This window comes from Sinohyriopsis cumingii, chromosome 2 (genome assembly GCF_028554795.1).
Source record: "Sinohyriopsis cumingii isolate HCF-2022 chromosome 2, ASM2855479v2, whole genome shotgun sequence".
In the NCBI taxonomy this organism is placed as follows: Eukaryota; Metazoa; Mollusca; class Bivalvia; order Unionida; family Unionidae; genus Sinohyriopsis; species Sinohyriopsis cumingii.
In genome coordinates, this window is record NC_142962.1 from 51,796,268 (window position 1) to 51,817,698 (window position 21,431).

The 21,431-nt window shown below is 36.2% G+C and overlaps 1 protein-coding gene across 1 annotated transcript; it reads left to right on the top strand.

Annotated features, from left to right (window-relative positions):
- The first annotated feature begins 5,885 nt into the window (after nucleotides 1–5,885).
- Nucleotides 5,886–17,624, top strand: LOC149804847 (UPF0696 protein C11orf68 homolog). Its single transcript, XM_089945234.1, has 3 exons — nucleotides 5,886–6,050; nucleotides 11,453–11,603; nucleotides 16,658–17,624. The coding sequence occupies exons 1-3, from the start codon at nucleotides 5,921–5,923 to the stop codon at nucleotides 17,196–17,198; spliced, it is 822 nt and encodes a 273-aa protein (XP_089801360.1). The 5' UTR covers nucleotides 5,886–5,920; the 3' UTR covers nucleotides 17,199–17,624.
- The last annotated feature ends 3,807 nt before the right edge of the window (nucleotides 17,625–21,431 follow it).

Consider the following 21,431-nt stretch of genomic DNA (forward strand, 5'->3'; position numbering starts at 1 on the left):
CATGGTTACACGCCGTTTGTATTTTTTTACCTTTGCTGTGTATTCATTGATGGTATTTTTTTAACTCTGATTGCCATTCGCGTACTTGATCATATCTGTATTGTTGCGCATCCGAGGCCATTTTATTATTTTACGCAGTAACCAATTGAGGCGTTTCAGCTACAAATTCCAAACACCACCAGTAAGATGTTGCGGTTAATTTCTTGTCGGCGGATTCCAGTATAAATGTTTCTTCGGCTCCCTTGTTTAATATGATAGTTACAACCCCGGAAAACTTGTCAGTGGAATGTCTCCAGGGATATGTTGTGAAGATTTCAAATTTAGCGGCACTGAACACAGACAGTCTATACACTCCAGTGACTGTTGCTGTATATTTGATAGTATTATTTTGTTTAGACCATGTTGCAAATCCAGATGATACTGTGTAGACTATGTTGGTGATATGCCCGGGAGAACTCCAGATGAGATTTTAATCAAACCGGTTTTGTTAACGATCTCAGGAATCCCACTTACGATATCCTGTTGGGTTTGTTTGATCGTGTCAATGTTGGCCTTGATGTCAGAAAGTGTCATGTCGATTTTAAATGGCGGTTTGCCAAAGAATTTATCTGTGGCATTTTTGCGAAGGTTTTTAAAATTATTTACGTGATCATCATACTCGCCCCGCAACGTGCTTACTTTACCGTCAATGGCGTCAACATATTGTTTGTTTGCGGCATCTTCCGGGGATGTTGGATCTCTTAACACAGTTATTTTGTTACCGTTCATGCTGAGTTCACATGTCATTGTATCACCGGTCTTTTTTACTGCAACTTTCTGCATATCATCTCGAAGCGCCGCAATTGATATCAGCGAATCTCTGATTTTTCCGCTATCAGTGAACACAGGGATGTTACCCGGAGTAGCTCCAATAACGCTACGAATTATTTCATGCCATTTGATATCACTGGTTTTTAGTTTTCCGTGTCGGTCCTGAAAAATAACAACCTCATCTGGGTCTATCCCGGTCAGACTTAAAAGATTATCAATTTCATCTTTGGTCGCATATTTTGATAAATCCACGTCGGTGCGCTTCACTTTTCAGTTGAGAAGAGATCTTCCGTAAATATCAACCATTATTTGATACGAAACTGTTTAAATCGACCCGTGGTCTACTCGTGCACGACTTTATGAGGTGGTTTGGTTGACGCTGATATCGCATCAAGAACATTCAATACTTGTTGGCCACATATCGGAGGATCGGTCAGTGTTTGTGTTGGCAGCGTTGAGTACCAAACTTTTGACCCTGACGCGGGGACGTCTTTTGTATATCGGAGAAATTCAACTGGCGGTGCTAACCCATACGAATCAAAATAGATGATTCCACGTGGATCGATCGCGTAAGCAACCCAGTGAGTTCCTGGACCATCGCTGTTATCAAGATTAATAATTCCGGTTTCTGGATTATTCGGTTGTTGTGATAATTGATCTCGCATAAAGACGCCTCTAAAATGTTTTATATTTAATTGTTTAACAGCATCGAGCAAATCAAAATTGGACATCGGAGTAAAAACACTTTGTGCGCTCAGAACCGTTTTGGGTACCATGATGGTGGAGTTCGTGGAAGTCTTAACCCGCGTCCCTTTTCTTTTTTTTTTTTGTATCATTTCCCAGTGGCTTTCTTTAGTGCCATTACAGCAGCTGTTCTAACAGCTCCTAACGCGGCGGCTTTGGCAACAGCTGGGGCAGCGGCGGCAATCAATGCTGGTATTGCTGCGAGAAGAGGAAAGATACCGCCAGTCTTAACCATATTCTTGACAGCTGCAGGAGAGAAATCAAGCTGAGTCCCAGTTTTCGCTTGCTTCGCCTTATTGAAATGATTAAGTTGTGTTTTAGTTAATGACAGTTTGTTTGGGCCACCATTAGCGATTTGATCATGTTTTAGTGTTATTTTTGTCCCACATGTGCTTGCGTGTTTCGATTTTAATTTCTTGGCCTGACCAGGAGTCAGAGTGACATTAACGTGACTGTATGACATTTCTTATAACTTTGCGATTGATCTAATTGTTACATGTTTTTGAAAACATTACATATTTTCCACTGGTGCATCAACGAATCTCATTCGGCCGTCAGCACCTTCAAGTAACATTGTTTTGTCGGAAAGTATGACCGCGATTGCTCTGTAATTATCTATAACGCCTGGTCCTACTAGGGGTCTATTCACGGTAGCCCGAAAGTGTATATCAACGACAGATTGTCTAGTTAAATCAAGGTGCTCTAACGAGAAGTAATAGATTTGATAATGAGATATAAAATCCAATTGTGATATTTGCAAACCAGTATCGATATTTAGATCACGCGCTAGATATTTCGCCAATCGTTGATATACACATGCAAATGATTATTACCAAAATTTAACAGTATGTTCTCAGACGGTTCTTGATGTCCGTTTATTCTCAGAGAAACATCAGTGATACCAAGTTGATCAAATATCATATGCGAACGTGTTTCATTACCTACTCGTGCAGCATCCTGAAAAGCAATAAAAATATGTCGCGGCGCGGAAACCCCCTGCTGTGATGCTATATGCCATGTAAATAAACCGTTATTGGTACTTTGAATACTATCTGTGGTTGTTGTAAGCTACGATGACAACACTTTACCACCCTGATCCATAAAAGAAAGCAGTCGCTGTTCTTCAGTAATTGCAGGAGTCATTACCGGCATCCACATTGATAGTTTTGTTATTTCTACCTTACCATCGTCACTCATAGGTCGCCATATAGCATCATTATCGTTATTTTTTCTAATAAGCACGACCGTCTGTTTTGCTCCAAAAATTACCTTTCTGACATCTCTGCAAAATCCAAAGATGTGCGACAGTGGAACTGCACAAAAAAAAATTTCTACGATTTCCTTTGAACATTTGTCTACGTGTAGCGAAACCCAAATTAAATTCTGTATTAGCACCATGAACCACCGGCCACACATCAGCGTCAGCGTTGTTGGCACTATTTCTTGGTCGTCTAATATCGTCCTGATCACTATTAGGATAATTAGAAGTGTCCTGGCAAACATCATTGATGGACCAGCTGATCTTGTATAATCATCAGAATATCTTGCTAGACCAATTATTGTTGTAGCAACATCGACATCCTTCTGAATCGATTCGATATTTTTTCCATCAGTCATGTAGATAGCACTATCAAACAAGGCCATAATTCCGTTATTCACAAAACCGATTTTAACCGCATCCCCGTATACTGTATCATCTGTTTTTATAATTTCACCTTCTACTTCAAGAAATGCTTCAGCGGGCAAGAAATATCTACTTGTATCCTGAACCTGTAATTCAATTCGTCCTCGTTTGTTTGTTTCTCGTGCGTCATAAGAATAATACTGATAATCACGCACTGATTCATTTTTAAGAACTGTCTCGTCTATGTCGAATGCTGTGTCGGAATCCCGTTTAAACATTTTATTATGGAAGTTATCGTCTAAAACGAAGACCACTTCCCGCCACCAAACTTGTATTTATTGTTTCAGGGTATATTAGCGCTGCCAGTTTGTGATTTGCAGCTTCGTTTATTACTTTACTAACATCTGCAGGCATGTCTACGGTGGCTGGTAATTTTACCGGCGGTGAACCCTTTTGGGGTCTGCGTATCAGTCGTGCTAGTCTGTCCTTGATTGCCAGGAATGCTTTACCGGCGGCGCTACCAACAGCGCTAGTAGCTTTATCACGAATAACATCAATAGCCTTCATTGATAATTGTTTTGCGATCGGTATTGCTTTAGGTGCCATCCTTGCGAACAAACCCTGAACAACATCACCAAGTCCATTTCCGTAAGTCATCCTGTATACGGGTACTCGTGAGTTTACAACCCTGACCATAACTGGTCTACGATGAGAATTGTGTACGATCATTATTTAATTGTTATTTCTCTAATCGCTGTCGACGAGCTCATCGATAAGTTCTCGATAAATGTGAGCATCCATAATTTTGTTTTGGAACAATCGCTGGCAAATATCAGCGGCTTCATTAATGATTTCCGGAGAGTTGTTTCCGGCGCGTCTCCCTCCGATGAGAACTTCAAGCCGCTGCACATCATTGATAACATTATCAGGACAAGTACCACCATAACCTCTGCCCGATTTTTTAAATCTCTGTACGATCTCCCTTCTGAATTCTTTATATTCAGGATCCTGAGTATCAATCGGAGATTCCTTGGAGGCAAAATACAACGTAGACAACCAATTTTCCCTTGTAAGGGATTTTAGAATATCAGGACTGCTCCCCCATACCTCCCTCTCATCGTAACCAGTTAAAGCAAGATTTTTCAAATTCTCTGGATCTTTAATATACTCAAGGGCATCCTTGGTATATAATGACGCAGGTGAGTTCATTATCGTGCTAGCCAGTTTTTGTTTTTGTGATACACGCGACGCTTCCATTTGTTGCAGAGGCGGAGGAAGTTGATAGGAAGACTCCTGTGGCGAGTAGGCGGGTGGAGGCTGTTGTGGCTGGCTACCCTTGTGAAGCGCCTGCATGTCCTTTACAAGTTTAAAATATTTTAGATCGTTAGATTTTACCGCCTTTTTGTCACAGTATACACGATACACCCATCTAACAAAATTGTCATCAGTCGTGGACTTATATTTTGGGTTTAAAATTCTATCTTTGTTATATAAACTTGCTAATATCAATTCAGGTAAGTCTGCTTCTGGTGTGCTCTTAAGGATTTTAATAAAATCCGGCTCAAAGTTTATAGTCAGTTCAACACTTTCTTAGGGTGCAGCAGCTTCGGCGACTTCAGTGCCTTCTTCGGCGGTGGGCGGAGGTTGAGCTGCAGCTATATCAGTTGGAAGATCTTGTAAATATTTTTTTTGTTTTTTTAGTTCTTCTAGCAATTTTTTCAGCCTGCGCGGCAGTTTGTTTTAGCACTGGAAGAATACTTGGTTTTGTTTCGACCTTAGGATCTCCCATTAAAGCTTCTTTGGTGACCGCCGCAGCTTTCTCAGTAGCTGTTGTAACGGGTTTAAATAATTGTTCTGCACCTGTCACAAATTCTTCCTGCGCTTGTTGCCGCGCTTGTAATTTTTGTTTTACACGTTCTCGTCCAGGAAGAAAACTTTTTATTACCGCGAGTCGCTTTCGAGCTAATCTAGCGGAATGTGCTTCTCTGATGTTGGCCATTATTGTTAACTTGAATTTTTAATTCAGATCAGCAGGAAGGGCGACGACAACAAAACACAGCAACAACGGCGACAATTACATTTACAAAAAAGTGTCATTGCGGTGTCAACGACGAAGTCATTGAAGTTGACACGGGTGTCCCTGATGACAGCGACGACAACAAGCAGTATCGCGCGAACAACATCGCGTCAACACGTTTTTTAAAGGGGTTATTTCGCGCTTTTGGGGCTTCTATACCCCTTGTAGGGTTCGCCCTCCCTGCTGCTTAAATTCAAATCTAGCTTACTCGGAACTTTACGTACATTCCTTGCTGACGGAAACTACCGATGTATCGGTACAGTGAAAAAGTACCGTGGTGCATACCACCGGAATAATCTACCGCGGTAAACCGGTAATAATGTACACCTCTACCAATTATCCTTTGTCATTAGCTTAGTCTAGCCATCGGTTAAAACGCAACTGTAGTGTTTCGGTTTAAACCAAGTTTCCGACCACCAAGGGTATCTGGATGATCACCTGTAGCGAAAATACACCCCGAAATAACACACAATCCATCGTACTCCACATATTTAAAAAAAGAAGAAACAATTTTCATTTAAATCAGGCCCAAGAATGCCTTCATCCAAGCAAAGGATCACTATAACAAAACAAGAAAAAGAAACACACGACGATTACAGTAGATACTGTAGGGCCCACGTTGACCCCGGATGTAATAATTCTGATTCAAGTCCATATGTCTCAAAATGGCTGAAAGATCTACCGAAATTAAAATACGCCGCTATAAAAGAAAGAGAAGTCAAACAAGCAGCACTGATTCTTTTGGTTCTGAGTCAAAAAGATCACGCAAGAGTTTGCCCGAGGATGGCAATACTGGTAATGCCTTATATTGTAAACAACCACCCCCGACACTGAGTTAGCTTTAGATCTGCTCAAGTGTCAAAATCATTGTATGAAGGGGAAAAAAAATCCAACATGAAGTGCTAACAAACTACATGGGTCTGCCCGGTTATTACTAACAAGCATTGTGATTACTTTGAAATTTTGAGTTTTGTTGATTCGTTTAAAAAAATTCCAGTAGTACGAAAAGGTAAGTAAAAAATCTTAGTCTAGTCGTACAATTAAGATACAGCACATGTTGGTTTTGTTTTAGTCCATCGCCCCCAGAAAATAAATATCGGGTGATGTGTCTTACGTTGTATGACTATCTTAGTCCTGCAGTGTAAGACTTAGTACATGTTGTTTTTGTTTTAGTGCTGTTTTAGTCCATCACCCCCAGAACAAAAAATATTGGGTAATGTGTCAGTGTCTTACGCTGTAGGACTCTCTCTGTCTATAAATACGTTGACACAGTCGCACTTGACTATTGAGCAACGGGTAGTGCGTAGTCAAAGAGAAAGTAAAGACGTAAGTGAATGGACAGTCAGAAGAGTATTGATATGAAAGGCAGAAATAAGTAAATGAGTGTAAGTGTACATTTTCGTCCCTTTATACTCGGACCAGTCCGGCTACCGTAACGGCGATGAGATATGGAACCTCAACTGGGAATCACTAGGTCTTACTTGTAGCGGACTAATTCATTAGAAATTGAGATACCAAGTCAGGAGTTGCTGCAGTTATTGATGGTAATTTGTTCCATTACCTAGTCTTACAGTACCTACGTAAGTGACCAACGTAACGCAGATTTTTTCCATTGACCAGCAGGGCCAGCTCACATGGGATTCAACAGACCCTGCCGGAAAAAAAACTGACCCTCCCAATCAAATAAAAATAACTTTGGAAAATTTAACTCTCCCTGTTGGACTGTGGTTGTCTAATAAATAGTCCTCTAGAAAACCAACAGGCCATGGGCATTGGCAGGCCGAAATCAACCATGTGTTCTTTGCTACACTGTATAAAATACATGTGTATATTTATTATCCCATGAGTCATCATTTCTGACACTTAATCCTGCAGTTAGATATGTTTCACGGCATTAAAACCATTAATATTAAAAAGAATTGTATGAAAATTTATCAGATAAAACTTGAATATATTGTTGTTCACATATGATTTTCATTGAAATTTTGTTGTTATGACTGCCATAGCAATCAAAATAATGAAATGTAAGGAATAAAATGGAATTCTTAAAAAATTCAAATTGAAATCATTTTTGGTGCATATTTTATTTTCAAAATATAATTTTTCTCAGCTTCATTGACAAAATACATTACATATTTCATTACCTCAAGATGGCATAGAAGGATTATTAAGCCAATAAGAAATAAGAAAGAATTTATTGACTTTTAGATGAATTGTTTAATTATAACCCTTAAAAATCAAATCAAACATTTCTGTTGTGTGGATCATGGTGAAAGGTATGTGTTATTTGCTTCCTTATATGTAGATTATTATAAAGTATCAATTTTCTTTGCAACAACGGCTTTGTTGCAAGCAGGACCACAGACAGGAGGGGACAACACATTTCTGGGGGACACAATGGTCAGGGGGCCCAACGCTGGAGAAAGGACAATTGTTGGGGCAATTCATAGGGGCGTACTGGAGAATTTTTCCTAGGGTGCACAATTCCTGTCCTAGGCTGTGCTTGCATATGGAGAATGTGAATGGGTGATAGATCCAATGCATATCTATCCAAAATTATTGGAGCATCCGTTTTTTGAATGCAATATTGAATAATTGCATCATTCCCCTTTCTATATCAAAGCATCTGATGCCTTGATGAGATGTTGTAGAAAAGAAAAAAGTTAAATACTTAAACAGAAAAATAAACAAAAGACTTTTGAAACAGTAACAGATTCTTACCCCTCATTTGAAGTATTAGTTGTTTTAGTAAAGCATGCATACAACCAGATGACCCCATGTTGGAGAGCTTTTGTATTGCATCACTTGTTATGATGAATCTACTCCTTCGCACTGCACTGTGTACATATATTTTGTGCGGCTAAAATATTTGGCAGAGCAACATTAATGGCATGTAGAAACAAAAATTTATAAGGAAAATTTCATCAACAAATTTTATTTTGCAGTCCTTATGACATCTAGTTGGTTCTAAATGAAAATGGTGATGAACAGTCATCCAATATGGCCAGAGATGGCTTCAGCACTCAGCAATTGCAAAGAAACAATGGTCTTCTATTGGATTTTTCTTGGAAATTCATAATGGCCATAACAGCATTGCCATTAGACCCTTCAAGGGAATCTTGCTATGGATGAAATGTCAAACTCCTGTGAATACATTGTAGTGAGAAGTTTGACAAATTTATCTACTGTTCATTATGAAAAACCTGTCAGTATAAATTATTAAAACATAAAATGTAGTTGACTCCTCTGTAATCAATAATAGGTTCTTCATGTTAGTTTAATATTAAAATAATTTTACTTCATAATTACTTCGTGTATGAAATAATTATTTATCCATTTTTAGAGGAATAATTACTAAGAGTAAATATTTGGGGAGAACTACATTCATTATAAAACCTTGATAAACCTCTAGCCAAGCCATGAACAAAGAGTAGTAGCTCATGTCAAATTCTCGGTGGCACCTATTGAAAGTCTTGATGGGCTGCTCCTCAATAGGCTGGATTCTAAATTGAAGAAATTTATGTGACTTCAAATGGGTTTTCTAAATGATACAAACACTACAGGGAACAAATAACCAAATGATGCTGGTGCAACAGCATTGTCAGACCTCTTTCCAAAAATGCCAGGAAAGTTCATTGCAGTTTATAAAATACAGTCCATTAAGAGAAGCAAAAATTAACATTTCAATTCATTGTCTATTTAACATTTACAGTTTTTTCTTGTTTCAATAATTACCATAAAAGTTTTTCATACGTAAGTAAAACACCTTGTTTTCTTTGTTTGAAATAATTGTAATTATCATTATTAACCACCTATCTAATAATAATTTGTAATAACAGTTGGCATGCTTCCTGCACAATTCCAGAATTACATAAATGAATGATAATGAACAACGATAAACAAAAATAATTCAACATTAACCAAAAGGAACAAATGAGCAAAAGGTAATGAAAATTAGCTAATAGAATATGGACCATACATTTTGGTATTAAAAAAGATTCTGAATCTAATATTGGAAATGCTAAGAGGCAATTGGCAAGTGTAAATAAAGCTTAACAGAAAAATGTCATTGTTTCAGTTTTCCGACCAACTCTAATTTTCGACCATCCGCTTATAAATTTTTCTAACTATAAGAAATGAAAAATGAAAAATAATTCCAGATTTTTTATGGACTTACTGGTCAATACAGTATATAATTTTGTTCTTAGGTAACAGTGTTAGAAGTCATGCTTATCGAGATGCTTGATGTTTCTCCAAGTACTTTTAGGTCTGTATTGGATTAGAAAACACGATTCAGTATTGGCTATCTTTGCATCTGTTCACTGATTGTGATCTACTTTAAATTTACCACAAGTTATATATTGATAAGTTAGACAAATATATCTATAGTTATGCAAAACCTGCCAGTGATAAATTCTTTGAACAGTAGACAGAAAATGTAATATATTCCTCTGTCATCACTAATAAGTTCTTGATGTTGGATTATGAAATAATTTTAATTCGTTCTTACTCTTTGTACAAAACAATAATTTACTGGCTGATAGATGATTGGTTATTCCTTTAAGCATAATTTTTGGGGAGATTTACATTTAATATTTAATCTTCATGTAACCAATTGCTGAGTCAAGAAGAAAAATGAGGCATATAAACAGATGGGCATAGCAACATGGGGTTTTCGCTGGAAGATTTCTTATGTATAAATTGTCCACAAATGAAAATGATGTCTATGTGACATCTTGTATAGTTGCCAAGGCCCCTTGTTTTAAAACAATGCTATTTCCACTCCTATGGAACTGGTGGTCATGTTGATGTAGGGTTTTCACTAAAAGACTTCTTATGACATCCTGTTGACCCCAACTGAAAATGGTGATAATCTGAAATCCAGTATAATGCAAATCTTATTATAATTGCTACTACTCCTGAACAGACGGTCATGTCAACATGGGATTTTTACTAAATTCTGCTTATGATGCTTTATTGGTCAAAAACAAAAATGGTGCTGATCTGACATCCAGTTTGGCTGCCATGGTGGACAGTTGAAGATTGTTATTGCCACTCCTGCTTTACAGTCATACTGCTTGTATTGACAAGTAGTTTTCAGTTTGATGTAATGGAAAAAAATGGTGTGTGAAGTGCAGTACGACCAACCAGAATGACTTTCTAGATTAAACTGGTGCTGATCTGATGTGCTCTATGGCTGTCTAAGTCAATCTTGTTATCACAATTCCTCATAAATGGAAAAGCCATATTGTTGCCAGTCTTACATCCAGTATGGCCACCAAATGGTTTCAAAAATGGTCTTAACAGCAGAGCATCATCTTCAAGGGACTTTTGTTTTAATATAAAATAGTTTATAGATAAACTTGATGGACATTACTTATTTCTGCTAGTCATAGAACTTAAGGGATTGTCTGTTGTCCATTGTCCATCCATCATTCATCGATCATCCATCAGAAATAGCAAGGTTGCAACATTTCATATTTAAATGGCTTTGTTTTATTAGTTTACCGCCAGTAAATGTTTACAAAATTGGTATCTATGGGTTCCAATTAAATTATAAATTTCTACATTGCAGTATAGAAGGATTGTTTACTATGATTTTTCTGTTAATTTTTTGGGGTTAGGGTATGGATGATGTTCACGTTGAATGTGGCATCACCAAGAACAGCAGAAGCTGACTTGGTTGGTCGTACTGCACTTCACACAGCATTACACATACAGTTGATTTGTTGACAATGCTGATTTGTTTAAACTACATTATTTTCCTTTAAAACACATGATGTTTAATATAATTTTAAATTAGTAGCATTTTACTTTACAAAAACTGTTTCAAGTTTGTGGCCACAAAAGGGTTACTTAACTGTTCCTACAAAAGCATCATATGTGCATGTCCTGGCAGTGCATCTGGTTGCATTATTGATTTTTCATCATGTATATATATATATATATATATATATCAGTAGACAGTCCCACAGTAAAGTAGTACTTCAACTGCCTACTTTGCAGATAGCTTTGTGGTAAGTCATATATGATTTTAAAAACTATTAATAGTAGCATGGGATTCAGAGTCTTGAAGTTAAAGGTAAAGAATCAGGGACATTGATTATAATTTCTTAATTTAAACATGAATTTGTTATTGAATGGTTATTGAAATGTTTTGCAGACTTATATTTTCATACTTGTTTATTGTTTTTCAGGCTTACATCAGACTCAGAGCAAAAGTGAGAAGCAACCTGTTGCAAAAGGTCGTAAAGTTGAAACACCTGGCTGGATTGTTTACAAGTGTGATGAAATGTCAGAAACTCTTGACGAATGGCTAAAGAAAAATGCTCCTTCTCAAATTAAACGGTTAATTTTTAATTCTTCTTCAGAATATATGATATTTAAAAACATATATAGTAACTTCATTCTTTAAGTTTCTCTTTGGTAATAATGGCTTTGGTCATAAGTTATGATAGGTTCGGCTTTAAATAATGATACTGGGCAGGGAAGTGACAGGGCAAACTGATAACTATATTGACATTTCATTTGGTGGCCCCGAGTGGCCGAGTGATCTAAAGTGCTCTCCGTTACAGATCATTGCCATTTCACCTCTGTCTGCGTGGGTTTGAGTCTTGGATTTGGCCAATGTGGGTATGTGAGAAAGCTTGCCAGTAGCTTCTCGTGGGTTGGTGGTTCTTTCCGGGGTTTTCCCTGGTTCTTCCTCCACCGTTAATACTGGTTGCCATGTATAGCCTATTGTGTGCTGAAAAATGGTGCTAAACCCTACAACAACCCAACCCAACATTTCATTTGCCTGCAGGGTATGGCATTCTTTCCTTTCTTCATGCACAACAAATTGCAGAAGATATGGGCTTGTTTAAGCCCTTTCCACTGTTTTCACTGCCCATCTTTCTGCAAGTTATCATTTGCTATCAATTCATCTTGAAGATATACCACCTTGTGTTTTGAACCTTAAAACATCAATCTGTAAATAACAATTTATGTTTTATGGATAGAAAGTGTTGGTGCTTTCTAAATATATTTTGTTAACATTTTGACTGCTGTGCTTGTGTTGTTTTATTCATTACAACATTAGTTTGATGGCAGATATCACTGTGTCTACAACAAAGGGCATCTTCAAAGGACTGTCAGTTTTCATAATTCATTGGGCACATACATTAGAGAAAATTTACTGTTCACAGGAAGCACAGTCTAAAGATTATATGATAAAAGATTTATCCTCAAAATAAGAAATTTTATGTGAGAAATGAGCAGGACAATGCTATGTTGTGTAATTCAGAAAGTGCTGTAAGGTCAAGATTATTTTTCTGATATCAGTCTTGTTAAAATATGAAATAAGTAATGAACTAATTAATATCTCACCATGCATGCCAATATTATGAGTAATATAGAAGAAATTCAAACCAGAAATTTGCAACCTCTGCTGATTAATTTTTTAAGTTACGAATCGGGGCTTAGTCCCAAAGGTTGTGAGACATCTAGGAGAAAACGTTGGTTGTATAAATAACTTGTTACTTTTATGCAGTGAAAGTGATCCTGTATATGGTTTAGGAAGACAATAAATAACACTACTGTTCAACAATAACCTACACCACAGCAATTTTTTCTTTCCCCTTTTACAGTTTCAATACGTGTGAATTTGCATTCACAAACTGATATGTCATCTACTGCAGTGAGCAATATAAGGTCCATGTTTGTTGTTGCTGTTTTAGGGTTTAACACCATTTTTCAGCACACGATAGGCTATACATGGCGGCCAGTATTAATGGTGGAGGAAGAACCCGGGAAAACCCCGGAAAGAACCACCGACCCACAAGAAACTACTGGCAAGCTTTCTCACATACCCACATAGGCTGAATCTGAGACTCGAACCCACGCAGACAGAGGTGAGATGGCAGTGATCTGTAACGGAGAGCGCTTTAGACCACTCGGCCACTCGGGGCCCCAAGGTCCATGTTTAGAGTTGTGGTTATTTTTCAAAGTAAAATTTGTGAAAATCTTTTTATTAACACTCTGCCTTGTACATATTTTGCCACAATATCCAAATGAAGCATGGGGGTATATCCTAGTTGATACGCCTAACAAGTTTGGTAATCAGCATTTTCTATCAGTATTTGACGGACATTTTATTGCCCTAATGGTCAACTTAGCAGTTGTTACAGTTTTACTATTCCACTAGATGTCAGTATGATCATACAGCAATATCTCAGATTTAAGTATTAGCTTTTAGTTGGCTGGATCTTTTTAAAAAATTACATTTTTAAAGCACTTGAGAGATGTATTTCAGACCTATTTTGATCAAATTAGGTAAATTGGCTAATATCATCTAGATAGTGGATGAGTTTTATTATGAATGACACCTATGCATATTAATGAGGTGATTCTGGCATTAGATTAATCTCTGGGACCATTATTATTATTCGGGAGACTGTCATTTTAATACATGTAGGTGGTTATTGAACTTGGAAGTAAAGCTTACATCATTAAGATCTCGGATGAGCAAGATCCATGCATGATTATTGAGGTGTTTTTGCATCTGATTGGCTGAACTTTTCCACATGCTAGTGGCTGTTTCTGATCACAATTTAATCAAGTTTGTTAAATAGTCTGATATTATTTAAATATTTGATGAGTGTGATTATGAGGAAATTAAGATTTACAGTTTATAATGTTTTGCATTGTATTTGGATTTTTAAAATGTTATAACAAAGAAATGTTATATCAAAATTCATAATTTATTTATCAGATTGTTTATGTATTTGGCTGTGTCAGTGTGTATGTTGATAATGTTAGACGTGTAGTAAACAATTTATACCGGTATGATTACTATAAGAAAAATTAATTTTAACTCATATATGGTGGCAATGAAATTTTCAGACAACATACTTTTGTATACAGACATGTTATCATGAAAATGATAATAAATTTTCTAAATTTTACCATAGGTTGACAGTGTTAACATACATGTGCATGTACCAGCCAATGAATCATATAAACCACTTTATGTGAAAACATCTCTACTCAATAATTTTATGACCAGTAAATTAATATTTTATTTATTTGGATGGAAAGAAATTGTCAGTTTTATGTTTTTTTATATAAATTAATCCAAGATTTGTTTTTTGTTTTTCAATGCTCATAAAGAATATTGGGTATGTCACTCAGAGTTTGTATGTACAGTGTATGTCAGAGTTTGTATCTGCAGTGTATGTCACTCAGAGTTTGTATGTACAGCATATGTCACTCAGAGTTTGTATGCACAGCGTATGTCACTCAGAGTTTGTATGTACAGTGTATGTCGCTATGCTTTAAACCTTGCTGGTTGTGGATACAATCATCCTGTTTACTTCCAGTAGCAGAAGCAAAGCATATATATCTTTTTATTAATGCTGTGCCTATTATTTGTAGCTTTATCACTGAATAGACATTAGTTTTATTTTTCTGACCTGCAAATTATCAGCCATTTTCAACAACAGTCAGAATTCAAAACAAACTCGAGAGAGATTTACTCAGTATTTTGAATTGGTGAATAAATTTCATGGAAACAACTGTTAGAAATTATTGTTAAGCTGAAGACAATTATTCAAGGTAGAAGTAGAATGAGAGCTAAAGGATATTTATTAATAGCGGGTCCAAAAAAAACAAAACAAAAACATTTCTTTTCATGCTTTAATTACATTGAACTTGCAACCTGTGATTTACTAATGATGAATAAGGTGTAATTATCACACTTTTATTCCTGGATTCCTTTGTCATGCCTTTCTTATTTCAATGAGTGCCATTATTATGGTTCTAGTGTGTCAGGTAATCAAAAAATGTTATAATTGAGCTAATGTTCTCTGATAGAACTCACAAATCAAGCACAATAACCAATTCAATATTGTAAAAAAGGAACTTTATAACAAATCGTTTGGAATATATAGTAATTAAGAATTTGGCCGTGGAAATTAAACATGAACCTTAACAGAAAACATTTTATCTCTGAATGTAATAAGCAATCTTTACTGCAATATTTTTGTTTATGGTTCGTTATCACCCAGGAGACCACATTTTGATCACATTTTGCTTATACTTGGTAAATAAGCTTTTATCACCATGGTCCTTGACATGTACAGTAGTAAGCAAAATGTCTCTACATTATGATGAGGTGATCTTGCATATAATGAGGTGATCTTGCATCTGATTGGTTGAGCTTCTTACCTCTCAGAATAGTATATTTATCATCCAATTTAAGACTTGGTAAATAGGTTCATGTCATGAAGATCTTTGATGAGTTGGATTCTGAGCAAGACCTACACATTAATTATGCATTTGTTTTTGGAAAGAATTTTATCAGACTATAGTAAACAGGTTAAATCAACATGATACAATGGTTGGGAGATATTTTAAATATGGTTTTCTTTATATGATACTACATGTGTATGCTTAGTAAAATGGTCAGTTAAGGTGAGATTATCAGGCTCACTTGGACCTCTTGTTTTTTAATTTTGAATCTTGCAAATTAGCTTCCATTTCAACTCAGCTGTTGCATATATGATGCTGTTGTTCACACCATACTTTTTAAATTAACCTTTAAGTCAGAGGAAAACCTTTGAAAAACTGGTCTGAATTAAAGCTGTCTTATTAAAGGCAAATTGACTCGGTATTGACTGACTGGTTCAGAGAAGGATAGTTTCTTAGAAGAAAATTACACATGGAATCATCGACAGTATCTGGTTTGAAGAAATGTCCCATTTTATGAAGTTCCTAGTATTGCTGAAGTATAGCAATAAATTTAGAGCCATAATACATGACCATTCTAAAAAATTGGTTTGGAGAAGTAATTAGTCTACATGTATTTCCTTTTATACTACTTAACAGTGTATCATCATTTTATACTTTATAATTTTCATTGAAATTAGTGAGTTTTAGTGATCTTTTGGGTGGAGCTAATTGGATGTTAATGAGAAATGACCATGAATCAATAATTGCTTGAAATTTTATTTGATGACTTAATCTGGATGCTGTGTAATTTCTTTTACTTTGTCACAGTCTAAGACAATACAGTTTTACAGTGGAACTACAATTATTGGAACTCATCAGGGAAAATGGAACTTGTTCGGATAATTTGGACTTTGTATAATTAAATTTGTCGATATCTTAAAGCAGTGCTGTCCAACCTTTTTGACACCATGGGCCACTGAAAAACATTTTTCTTGAAGCTGAGGGCCACAGCAGAAAACTGAAAAGCAACGACTGTATAGCTGCTTGAGCCCTGGTGGGCCATTTAAAATCACCCCATGGGCTGCGGGTTGGACAGCACTGTCTTAAAGACTTTGGAAATTGGTTTAATAAACTATAAAAGTGGACAATTGAGGTTTCAATGATTGAGACTTTTTAATTTTCTTTTATCTTTGCAGTTCAACAGGAGTTTCTTGGATAGCAATTAAAAGGAGGTTGGACAGTTACACCCAGACTGGTGATGTGATAGGCCTTGAACAGGCTTGGAAGAGCCTAGTGTCCAGTGGACAACCAGTCAATCAGCAGGTCATCATGGAACTAGCCAGAAGATATAATGTTCTGGAAGGAAAATGGCTCTTTTTTGCACAGACTGGTATCACGGTTGACCAGTTGTGGAGTTCTGTGTGTAAAGGAATAATGACACAAAGGCTTCCTTGCAACATAGCCAAGGTCAACCCAGTGAATACAAATACAGAAAAAAGAGGTTCAGAAAGCCATGTGATATGTGTATACAACCATGACTTCACTAAGGTGGATGAGGTGTACAAATTGGAGGCAGGACTACGTGCTGTTGGGATAGAGTGTCAACTTCATTACAAGCCCGATGTGTACACATATCTGAATGTGTATAGTAACAATAAATGGGGTCTCAGTCCCACTCTCTACCAGAGTAAGTATGATAAAACCAAGAGGAAGTCAGTAGTGCATCCATGCAATTGACAAATCTGCCTTTCTGTTTGGCTGAGGACCAGGCTTGATGCATATGAAAAGCTCATTAAGCATGGAAACTGGTTATATTTTGCATATAAATTTGATGCCTCTGATTCTTTGAACATATGGAATGAAAAATTGAATTGTTTACTTTTTAAATAAATTGTACTTTTTGAGGTAAAGTATAAATGGGATGAAATAATTTGACTTCTTAATGTGAACCATAGTTCCGATCAATCAAGATTATTTATTAATTAAAGTACAATTCAGATCAATCGTTGAATACTTGATATATTCATAGCTGATTCAAGTTTTATTGTTTCAGTTTATACATATTACAGAATTGTTTGTTGCATTATGCTATGTAGAAGTAAGTTTTTTTTAATAAAAATTATCTCTTGCTCTTGAACATAAAAAGTGAAAATATTGTTATCAGATATTTGTCCTGGTTATCTTTTTTAGCTTGGCGGACAATTGTTTTACCTCCAGTGATAGTGATGACTTCTCAATTTCTGCATCATTGTTTGTAAAAGCATATACATTGCTAGATCAGCTATTTTCATTGTTTGTAAAAGCATATACATTGCTAGATCAGCTATTTTCATTGTTTGTAAAAGCATATACATTGCTAGATCAGCTATTTTCACTTCTCAGATTATATACTACATCATAGAGTCATTTTCATGAGTTCTGTGCCTTGAGAAAAGGCTTGTATTTCACAAGATCTGTGCCCAAGGTATAGCCCTGGATTTCATGAGGTCTTTGCCCTGGGAATGTGTCTGAGTTTCATGGGATCTGTTCCCTGAGGAAAAGCCTGTATTTCACAAGATCTGTGCCCAGGGTATGGCCCTGGATTTCGTGAGGTCTTTACCCTGGGAATGTGCATGCATTTCTTGAGATCTGAACCCTGAGAATAGACCTGGATTTCATGGAATCTGTGTCCTGGAATGGGCCTGGGTTCCATGAGATCTCCAACATGAGATCAGTATCCTGGGAATGCCAAGCATGGATTTCATAGGAACTGTTCCCTGGAAATGGGCATAGATTTCACTGGATCTGTGCCCTGGGGATGGACCTGAATTCCATGCAATCTGTACCCTGAGAATACACCTGGATTTTGTTGACTTTGCTCACTGGGAATGGGCATGGGTTTCATAAGATATGAACCCTGGGAATGAGCCTGGATTTCTTGGGACCTTTATGCTTTGGGAATGGGCCTGGATTTCATGAGATCTATACTATGGGAATGGGCCTGGGTTTCATGAGATCTATACTATGGGAATGAGCCTGGGTTTCATGAGATCTATACTATGGGAATGGGCCTGGGTTTCAGGAGATCTATACTATGGGAATGGGCCTGGGTTTCAGGAGATCTATACTGTAGGAATGGGTCTGGGTTTTGTGAGATGTATATAATGGAAACGGGCCAGGATTTGGAGAAAAACTTAGCAAAGGGATGTAACTATAATTGAAGTTAAATTAGGATGCAAAAGACACTTATTTCTACTTTATGCTTCATTTAAATGTATCCAGACCCTACACCTGATCATAATATGTACCAAGTTTCACAGCAGTCCATACAAAACTGCAAGACAAGTTGTGTTCATAAGACTGTCTTACAATGCATTATGCTGGACATAAAAGACAATAATTGTAAACAAATATTGCGAGAGCAAAGTTATCTGTACAAAGCTTCATGGCAATCCACTGAAAACCATGAGATTAGTTGTGTTTGGAAGATTCTGTCATACATTTCATTCAGCTTGAACGTCAAAAAGGCAACAATACTAATAAAAATTGTAGGAACACACTGAGTTGATGATATCCAAATCTTCAGGTAATAACCACAATATTTACCTGGTTCATGGTAATTCATCAAAACCTGGGGGTCTATTGACACTAATGGGATGTGTCATGCACTAAATTAAGCTACAATACAAAAGGGGCAATAACTCTAACAAAAAGTTCAGAACCAATGTGATATGTTGATGTGTATGGTGATGAACTTATTAGCTAATAAGTTTCATGACAATCAAAGAAGAACTGGACTAGCTGCACAAATGACATTGTGTGCTGAACAGAGACAAATGGACATAAGGATTGCTATATACCCCACTTCTAAAGAGACAGAGGTATTATTAACAAATTAAGCATAACAAAAAGGTGACAGTGACATAACTTTTGTGGCAAAGTTGCATGAAAAAGACGCATCCACTTAACCAAGTTTAATGACTCTAAGTAGGATGCTGTGCATGTACCACTCCTTTGATAACTCTTGAACCTGCATATAATGTTGGGTTAGGCATGGATCCCATTTTTATACAAGAAAATACCCCCCAAAATTGGCCCCTATTTGTTGATCATGAAGAAAATCATGACCAAAATTGAAACCTTGATAATTTGCTCATTTTGTTGTCAAAACTCAAGGATAGTGCCCAAAAATTGGAATCAACATAAGGAAATCTCAGTTTTGAAAGGTTGTAATATTTTCTTTCCAAAACAATGTTCTTAGTACACCATAACTAACAATATTCAATGAAATTTGGATCTATTAAAATGTAAATCATTCCTACTCGAGGGAGTACTTTAATAAATTAAATACCAATTAAATAAGTTTTTTTTCAAGTGAAATTAATGTTTCAGTTCTATCTTTAGTTCCATTTAAGTGTAATCATCATAAATGTTCCCTCTAGTATTTAAATGTGAAATATGTCAATCTACCATAACTGCTGTGTCCACAAACATTTTTGTGAGAATCTAATTAAGTGTCAGCCATGTTTTGACATCTGACTTGCAGAAGTATCTGTTGCATTGTTGCACTGAATTAAAAGCAAACAGACAGGTAGAATTTGCATGCCTTTTTGGCATAATAAAGCAAACAGGGTGATCTTGTTTAAACCGGTTTTGTTGCATGCTATGATATAAGAGGGAACATGCCTGCGATTGGGAAGTTGTACTACAAAAATTAACAGAGACATGACAATGTTGTCATATATAAACAAAGCCCAAGAAAACACTGGCAGGAAAAGAAAAGAAGGGCGCACAAGTCCTAAAATTGGGGACAATTATGTAACTTCATTTATATCTTCTGTATGGTATATCTTTTTTTTCAATTATTACATAATACTCATTTTTCTCATACAAATATGTTCCTTACATGTAAAAAAAGTAAAAACTGTCAATTCAAATTTATTTTAGCTAAATTTTAAATTACGCTAAATTATAATTTTGAAGAACTGTCATGTAAAAGTTAAGAATAAAACTTATTGTATATTACTTCTCTACCCCATTCATAGTTTATCATCCATACTGGAGACGACTGAAGACGTACAGGACTTATTGTATATTACTTCTCTACCCCATTCATAGTTTATCATCCATACTGGAGACGACTGAAGATGTACAGGACTTATTGTATATTACTTCTCTACCCCATTCATAGTTTATCATCCATACTGGAGACGACTGAAGATGTACAGGACTTATTGTATATTACTTCTCTACCCCATTCATAGTTTATCATCCATACTGGAGACGACTGAAGATGTACAGGACTTATTGTATATTACTTCTATACCCCATTCATAGTTTATCATCCATACTGGAGACGACTGAAGATGTACAGGACTTATTGTATATTACTTCTCTACCCCATTCATAGTTTATCATCCATACTGGAGACGACTGAAGATGTACAGGACTTATTGTATATTACTTCTCTACCCCATTCATAGTTTATCATCCATACTGGAGACGACTGAAGATGTACAGGACTTATTGTTCATACAATCATACCTTGATTCCCCCTGCACTAGTAATAGCTAAATCCAATATCGATTTTCTTGACACTGTGTAATGACAAACTGCCATTGTAAAAGTCAATAACGATCGATAATTTTCTTCTTGAAATTTTGTTATGACAATGTTTTGATCACTCAAAAATCACGGTTGAATAAACTTTGTTTTAACTATATTACTAATAAATTTTAAAAATAAAATTATTTTTTTAAATATATGTCAGTAAATGCACTTACATGACCCGTGTGACTTGTATAATAGACAAAACAATAACCACCAATCAGAACCGACTAGCTTATGTACTGCGTGACACACTAGAAGCATTGGTAGTGGCATCCACACTTGATCCAAATAGATACAAAACAAATGAAAAACACACAAAATGGTTCCTAATTGATCTGTAAATTACTTAAGTCCTATGTGGGTAATAAGTTTGCAATGTTT

Coding starts and splice junctions, on each gene's coding strand:
- LOC149804847 (XM_089945234.1), top strand. CDS start 5,921: ATGGCTGAAAGATCTACCGAAATTAAAATACGCCGCTATAAAAGAAAG. Junction 6,051..11,452: donor GCCCGAGGATGGCAATACTG/GTAATGCCTTAT, acceptor ATTGTTTTTCAG/GCTTACATCAGACTCAGAGC. Junction 11,604..16,657: donor GCTCCTTCTCAAATTAAACG/GTTAATTTTTAA, acceptor TTATCTTTGCAG/TTCAACAGGAGTTTCTTGGA.